The sequence below is a fragment of the Nylanderia fulva genome, unplaced genomic scaffold, assembly GCF_048542155.1.
Source record: "Nylanderia fulva isolate GAGA-0341 unplaced genomic scaffold, ASM4854215v1 Scaffold106, whole genome shotgun sequence".
NCBI lineage: Eukaryota > Metazoa > Arthropoda > Insecta > Hymenoptera > Formicidae > Nylanderia > Nylanderia fulva.
The window spans coordinates 97,327-106,233 of NW_028189258.1; the positions used below are offsets into that span (position 1 = coordinate 97,327).

General features: G+C 35.4%; 1 protein-coding gene across 2 annotated transcripts in view; it reads left to right on the top strand.

The window, feature by feature from the left end:
- Atg17 (autophagy-related 17) overlaps positions 1-8,267 on the top strand; it is a 36,867-nt gene extending 28,600 nt beyond the window's left edge. For both annotated transcript variants that reach the window (XM_029304449.2, XM_029304450.2), the window contains exons 7-10: positions 220-969; positions 1,054-1,362; positions 1,727-2,581; positions 3,671-8,267. In XM_029304449.2, coding sequence (XP_029160282.1) covers positions 220-969; positions 1,054-1,362; positions 1,727-2,581; positions 3,671-3,793 — 2,037 coding nt within the window. In that variant the 3' untranslated portion in view covers positions 3,794-8,267. The remainder of the gene's footprint in view (positions 1-219; positions 970-1,053; positions 1,363-1,726; positions 2,582-3,670) is intronic.
- The last annotated feature ends 640 nt before the right edge of the window (positions 8,268-8,907 follow it).

An 8,907-nucleotide genomic window follows, 5' to 3' on the forward strand; every position in this document is an offset into this window, starting at 1 on the left:
CTAACAGCACACATCCTGAAGATGGTCAGAGAATATCCTGAGAATGTTCGAATGTTCTCTGGATATCCTCTGAATGTCTTTCGCATACGTTGTACTATTAGGGTGTTTGTATATGCGTTATACGTGTGGACATATACATGCAGAGTCGCGAATAATTTATTCTATTAAAACGTGATCTTGGATGTGCTTATTGGAACGTCTCTGATATTGACATTTCAGGAAAATCTCGGTAACACACGCGAGGAAGTGGAAAGATTGCAATCCATTCTAAAGACTATGAAGGTAGTCGTATGCGAGGAATTGAGTTCCGTACGGAACGAACTGACGATTCTGCGTGATCAATCCAAAAAGGATAAGAACGGTATCGCTGAGATGACGGAGCGCGTACGAGTGGCGTTGTCCTTGTATTCCCGCGAGTGTGATCGACGTCTTCAAGAGCGCGAGCAGGAGTTAACGCTCGAGCACGAGTTCGAGATCACGGACGTCAAGAAGCTGATACAGAGTCACAAGGAAGAAATTTGCACGCTGAAGGATAATCTCCTGGAAAAGGAGACGGAATTGACGGAGCACGAGCGACTGATGGCTACGATGCGTCAAAAGCTGGAGGACGAGCAGATTGAGAGGGGGGATCTGCAGACCCGTCTGCACCAGCAGCTCGAGGACTATTCGAGAATATTAGAACAAGCGCGCCTAGAGAAAGAAGAGGCTGTGAAGAAGACGAACGATGAGAGATTTCTCGAGATCACGTCTCTGACGAATTCTTTGACGCAATGTCAGAAGCGGATTCACGAATTGGAAGAGAACCTGATCGCTGCTCGCAATGATCAGGAAAGAATGGTGAAAGAGGTAACTGATAAGTTCCAAATAGAATATAAGACGGAGCTGGAAACGATTCGAAGCCGCTTCAAACTAATGGCCGCCTCTACCATGGAAAGAAGTCCCAGCGATTCCAGTCTAGAGAGGATTGAGGTAATCAATTTATTAGTTTGTGCGCGTGTGCTGTTGTTATTGAAAGATGAAGAAAGATGTAAAAGATTTTTTTTATTTTTTCAGCGGACAGATGTTATCGAGCTGGCTAATCACGAAGCGATTTTAGAGCAAACGAGGGAAAATATGAAAGTGGAAAACGCCATGGCAGTTCGTACTGCTATAGAAAAGGAGAGAGCTGATTGTATGATAAAATTAGATAACGAATTGAAATTAGCAAAGAAAGTAGTTGAAGAGAAAAACAGGGAGATTGAGATACACAAATTAAGAACAGCTATGTTGATCAAAGAGAGCAACAGTTACAAGGCTACGATAGATCGATTAAATGGAGAATTTGGATTGAAGTCGGAAACGCGACAAACTATGAAGGAGAAGGTATCGTATCACGTAATATACGCAAAGTGTAATTTAAAAAAGGTGTTGAAAAATATAAGAAATTATATATATATATATATAACATATATTATTATTATTATTCACGAAAAAATGTGAAAAAAAATGTAATCATTAATATATACACAACAGATTCGCAAATCTGTGATAGAACAATACCAAACATTTTGATAGTGTTTGGCATTTTCAGCTAAGAATATCGATAAAATTAATTTACGGATCTTTCTTGCGTGTTTGTTTATTTCCATAAGTGTATTAAAATTTTTCAACACTTTAAATCATTTTACATACTTTTAGATTATTTTATATATTAATATTTTTCTTTCTCTCCTCTACTAAAACATAGGTGAAAAATCTTGAAGCAGACAAAACGTGGCTAGAGAGCAAAGAGGCTGCAGAAAAGATGCGAACGATTCTGGAACAAAACAAAGATAATCTATACTCTCTAGAATCTGAAATATGCAAGGATTTAACCTATGATCGATTGGATGGCAGTCAAGTCGATCTGGAAGAAGCTTTCAAAGATCCGGAATCCGAAAAATACGAAGTTGAGGTCTCGGAATCAAAGAAAGTGCGACTGGAGACTGATGATGACGATCTGGCTCGGCTATCGAGACGACTTGAAATTTTAGAAAATGACAACAAGAGGCTGTCTTGCGAGTTGAATTCAATACGTGCGAGCAAAATGGCGGCTGAAGCAAAGGTAGAGGCATTAATGACGGATAAGATCTGTTTGGAAATCGAATTACTGAAGGAACGAACCAAGCGGGAACTTGGTATCGACTCATCGTTGTTACCCTCCGAGACTCGCGATAGGGATATGATTGCGTCGGTCGCGGTAGTGTCAGATTCTAGTTCGAGTCGAGATGCGGCCACCAGTCCGGAGCCGAGTCGACGATCATCTTCCAAATCCATATGCTTCCATCCCCTTCCCTCGTATATACCTAAGAAGGTCGCGGACAAAGTGGCCAAGATGGTGCAACAGGGAATCATCACCGTCACCAGTTGCAATCCAGGTGACATGATATTGATAGTCTGGGACAACACACACCGCAACTATGCGGTGTATCAGGAATCTACGACCCTTTATTTTCTACATTCGGACTACGTTGACGCACTGGACATAGGGATAAACTCGAGCGGTTCTCGGAAATGCGTTCTCGCTGAAGTGATCGATAAGGAGTATTGTCACGCGAGAAAGGTAGGACTGCTATTGATTAATTAATGACAAATTTTCAACTACAGAATGGATGAAAATTCCCAGTATACTCTTTTTTTTATACCTTACCAAACAATTCTGTACATGAAAAATGTGACAAGCCACTATAACTCAGCGATGGCAGCACAAGTTTCTCACCGAGTGGAGGATTTTTCACATTTTGCACACATCCTGTACTGAAAGCTTTTTTCTTCCGCTTTAATAAGTTGCTCCTGCTTGGAGCCTCACCAAAACGGGCCAAAACTCTTACATGATGTTCTTCACGATTTTCCCAGTGGCTGCACTCTAAAGCTACAAGTGTTTCCTTTATACTGAAAAGGCTCGAATCAAAAAGAAATTTTTCAAAAATAGTTTTTAAAAATGACTTTGTTTTTGCACAAAATAATTACGCACTACATCTTGTAGTACCTTCGCCAGATGTTTCTATATGTCATATGAGTATTATTATTACATTTTTCATGTGCAAAATTGTTTGGCAAAATATAAAAACAGGTTTACTAGGATTTTTTTGTCTATCCTGTACAACCTTGGCCAAAAGTATTAGGCACCCTATATTAATTCTATTGTCTTATAATGTTTCCGTGTAAAAAAGAAATGAAATCATAGAATTTATAAAGGAAAATGTTTTTTTATTGTTTTTTCAATATTAGTGGCTTCTCCTTTTACTTTAATTATAACAGCAATTCTTTTGGGCATAGTGTCTACTTAATTGACGACATTGTTCTGGTGTTACATTTTTCATTGTTTCTTTAAAATTTCTTTCTAAAAATGCGCACTAATATATTTGCGATAATAGCGACAGATGACAGCAGACTAGCATTATCCCTCCAAAAATGTGACTATAGCAATTAAAGTAAATCAGTTAACTGGGATATCTATTGTTAAAAATACTCTTTAAACATTTCAATATAATAAAAATTAACAATAGAATCATCTCCAATAAATATTCAAAAAATATCTCATAAAATAAAGGTATCTAATACTTTTGGTCAAAGCTGCATATTATAAGACGGAACATAGTATAATTGTCATGATGAGCGAAATAAAACATTTTGTTGCTTTATTTTTCAGCATGAAAATCGGTATCACGTCCCACGTGGCACGAAATTTTACAGAGTGCGCGCTAAACCGCGAGATGTACGCGCATTGACGGACGAAACGGGTGCGGGAATGTCGCAAAGTCAACTACCGTAACTCTACCATAAATTCAGAAATCTAAATGTCGAGAATCCTCGGATTCTTGCCTAGTACAAGCGCTGTGATCGAGGATTTGCGTCGACAGGTCACGTTTTGTCACGAGACCCAGTTACCCGGAACGCAAATCCCGAACTTACGTCTCCGCAACCATCCGGAAAACCTCTAGGCTAAAACCTGCCAGAGCCTCTAGACGCATCCTTGATATCGATGAACATTAGGGCGATGATGATCCTCGATTGAATGAGGTATGTGCAAGTTGGATAAACACGTAAAGAGAGATGGAAGGATGCGCCGGCGTTTTTTATTGTGATATAAGTAATTTTTAAACGAGTGAAACATATATGCCGAATGCTGTGGTTAGCTGTGAAGCGTAACGATATTTGTATTCTTTGACTCTTTTCTTTTTCCATAAATGAGAAAACAAAAGTATGTGAATGCGGTCGACGATTACTTTTTCAATAATTTGATAGGCTGACCAATAGAATGAGAGAGAGAGAGAGAGAAAGAGAAAAGAGATTGTTTGACTTCAACATTAGATGTACGATGCGAGAAGACGAAAGCGAGTCTCTCGAGCAACGTTCAGCTTTCCCTTATCGCACTTCGATAATTACCTTTGCATTATACGAAACAAGAAAAAAACGTAATCGTAAGTTTTACAAAACGATATAGGAGAGAGTATATGTGCGATTTATGTATTATAAATACATGATAATCGCATTAGGTAATTAATACATATATGGAACGTGTGTGTGTGTAAAATTATATATAAAAATCACACATACACACACACACACATCATTGTACGAAACGTGCAATATCGAATATATCTCACAGGTCCTAAAGTGGGGCTAAAGTTTTGTAAGACGAAAATGATGTCTCGCGACTGTGTTGTGCAATTTCGCAACTGTACCTATAATATGTTAGGGTATATTTATACAAAAAGATCGCGCTACTCGACATTGTACACATGCTCCAACGATTCTTTCAACAATGTCTTGGTAGGTTTCGTCGCGAGAGAATTGTCCTTTCACACCTTTTCATATATATTTTCAGATATAACACTTCACTTTTTCACATTTCTTCTCCTTCTTCTCTCGTTACTCTTCACTTTTGCAGTCTCTTAGCAAGTATCAAGAAACGATTTGAGAGATACGTAAACGTAAGCCAATGTTTCTATTGAAATAAACAAAGGCTATTGTTCCCAATTTACTTTGTAAGAAGGAAAACGTTAGTTTTTAAGCAAGATGTGCCCGGATCGGAGCACAACTCCACGTAGGACAAATTTTAAATTGTACACATATACGTATATGTATATACATATATATCATCTTTTTTTCTATCGTTTGACCGGTGTCCACACGAGTGTATACTCACCGCTTTTATATGAAGAGTCCACTTGCGGAGGATCGCTCGTAAAAAGCTCCTTTAGTTGTATTATTTTGTATCGTTAAACGTATCGTTAGCTATTATCGTTTCTCGTGAAAAAAAAATACGCGTAAACACTCAGTAATACAGTACAATAGCTGTGATTGTTAGCTTCATGTTCTCACTTCTACTTAATTAAATTAAATAATTCTTCGCGGTATCAAGCGGTGACGATCCGTTCTTCGTCAAGAGGGATACAGGGTATATATAAATGATAGTCCTATCCTTTCTTTTTATGAAAAGGAACGCAAAAAAAACTGCAACCCCTCCATCTTCGAAGAGCGACAATCATCGTTTGTTCGTGACGACGATTTCAAATTGGTGCAAATTCGGGACGCGTGTCCAGTTTGCAAGCAATTTGTAAAAAAATATGCTGATACGTAAGATAAATTGTTCGATAGAAGATTAAGTTATCTCTCTCGAGAGGAGCTCTCGAGAGAATGACGTATTCGCTTTTAGCGAATATATCACAAAGTAGTAGCTGATATATTTACTCTTTCGTCTTCAATTCGCACGATTTTTAATATACCGAGGACGGATGGATATAAAGTTTCCTTCCTTTCTCGCAGGAACATCATTTCTCCCTTCACTATTTCATGATTTGTCGCTTGAAATTACATACGGAGGAAAAGAAAAACAGTCTTCTACATCGAAATAATAATAAACCACCGTCGTGAAGAGAAGAAAGATACGATGACAATATAAAGTAATACGTTTTTACTGCCACCACGATGATGAAAAATTATTAAAATTCAAATTTTCGATCTTCGTATGTAATTTCCATGTTAGTTTAGCTACTTAGGTTCCTACTAGACCAAACTTCTATGTAAATTTGATAGAGGCAAAAAAAAACTCGATGCAATGAAACTCCAGACACACGAGGCGCTCAAATGTCACATTACTTTGATAGTTTTTGTTTAAACTTTCTCAGAGTGTGTTGAGAGAGTAAGTTTTCTTTCTTTTATTTTAATATATATTTACAGTATCAACGACGTGTCTGTTAAAAATAAGTGACTAATAATTTATTGCGATATTGAAAACACATAGCGATTTTTATCCATATAAAACCGGAAACAGAGGAAAAAGAAGAAAAGCAGATTGTATATATATATATATATATATATGCGACTCTATCATATTTTCAAATAGCGATAAAACAGCTAAGGTTAAGCTAATCACATGTGCAGATTGACAAAATTCTTCAAAAGGATACTCATCATTCTGAAAGGAAAGGAATCTGTTGTTATAAATATTTATATATATATAGAGAGAGATGTGTTTTTCGTGCGTGCGATATCGTGATTTTAATTTATATTCGACTTGCAGCTCGAGAAATGGCGCGAAAAACATTTAACATCAACAGACTATCATTCGATTCATATCATATATCATGTTCTCTCTGAGAATCTCCTTCAAGCTCTATCTATGTGCAACTTTGATGTAACTTTTTTGCACCACTGTGAAATATAAGATTAAAAAGTGGTAGTGCTTTAAAAAGCAATCGGTTAACTTTAATTTCTTGTCTTTATATTTAAAAGATACTTCAACGAGATGTAGGATATATAGTTTGTTCTACGAAATACTTTTTCAAAGAAAATGTGATTGTGCACAATTGCATTAGTTTTGCTAAGTTAGTCGGTTTCAGTAATTATAATATTATTTTGCTTTCATTAAATTATAAGAACCTAAATATCGACGCAATGCGCCTGTGTATCATATAAGTATATCATTTATCGAAATGTTTGTATGCTTGATTGAAGAACAATCGATTTTGTTTAATTGGGTATTTGCAATTTGTATGTACTTACAACCAATATTGAATAGCAATTATCAATATTAATTATTAAAAAAAACAATAATCGGGTGTCCAAGAGAGGTTTCTGAAATAAAAGAAATAACATTGGCGATTAATGAAGATTAAACATCCGAAAAAGCAAATACGAAATAACGAAGACGTCGCTTTTATATTTATAACGATTTCGATTTTTAGATAAGATATTTCTTTTTCTTATATGCCTAAACATATAGCGGTAGAAGATTTTTTATTTGGCTAAGAGTTTTTAATGATTAAATTTGTAAGTTTAGAGGTGATTTAAAAATTAAATTAAATTAAATTAAGTTGCGTTGTGTGTAAAAAAGAGAGAGAGAGAGAAAGAGAGAGAGAGAGAGAGACCGTGTGTGTGTTGTATGTGTGTTGTATGTAAATAATGCAGGCGATTGTTCTATAAATTGTAAGGAAACAAGAACATCGAGATCGGTTCGCGACATCACCGTTTATTTACGATTAATAAATCAAAATTGATTTTCATTACTATAAATTAGATTAAACTAGCGAAAAACTGCAAATGGTGTATGTTGCATTATATTCAATGGGATATTTGATACTTTTAAAATCGAAAGAACTGCAGAACCGAGGCAGTCGTTTTCGATCAAATTTTAGGCTCACATAATAACCATAACCGTGTATATAACACATTTCATATAAATTCGGCTGCTTTATTGCAAGTTTAGCAAACGTTATTCTTTACACGAATCTCGACGTGGTAGAGAATCGTTAAATTCTCATCAGCACGCATTTCTCTCTCTCTCTTTCTTTCTGTTTTCTATTCATTTTTCCTTCCTTTCTCTCTCTCTTTCCTCTCGATACATTTTTTTAATAACGCATCATTTAAAGATCTCATCCTGGCCAGCCTATAAATCGCGCGAACAAACTTTCGTTCCATCTCAAGCAGCAAATTGACATCTATAATGTCATTCAACGTCAAAATGATGTACGTTTGCTACCGGGGATTAATCCAACATCGATCCGTTCAGTTCGTGCATGTCCACGTTACGCGTTTGCCGCTCTCGCAAACGTTCTCATTAATTATTAATAACACTCTCTCGTAAAAAGATATTGCGCATGTGTAATGAAGAAAGTGTAATGCATAGGTATATATAATAGTAAAATAATACTGCATAATACATACACATAACAATGTGATCGTGAGAGTATCTGTTGCGAATAAATCAGTTGCAAATAAATCATATGTGACCTTTTTTTAAATGCGTCGATTCTGCTTTTTCATCTCCTTGAAATCTCCTTGAAAGATTTGCATTTCAGGACCTAGCCGAAGATAAAATTTGTAGGAAATATTTTTACACACATATAGAAATTGCCCAAATAACAAATATACGTCATTTTAACGTTTAAAATGATCCTAAACGCCATCCCCTTTTATCAATAAAATACCATTTTTGTGCACATTTTTTTTTTATTCATTGAATAGAATAATAAATGCTTTTCCACGATTAAAATGCATATAGAAACAAAGCGCAAACCTACTGATTTTATGTTAAGAACAAAAAAAAAAATTAATTATTTTTTATCGATAAAATAAGACGGCTTTTAGGATTCCCTTAAGAGGATGCTGATTAGATCTGTTTTATCGATAAATATTATTTTTATTCAACTATTCATCGATACAGAATGAAAAATCCTTTACTAGAATTTAAGTATTCATAATAACAATTCTGGGCTAACACATATATACATATATACGTATATATATATATATATATATATATATATATATATATATATATATATATATATACACATATATAAACAAGAAAGCTAAATAATTAGTTTTTTTATTGGTCTTTTGCATTGAGTCAACCTAACCTAAACGATAAGAAAACTGTAA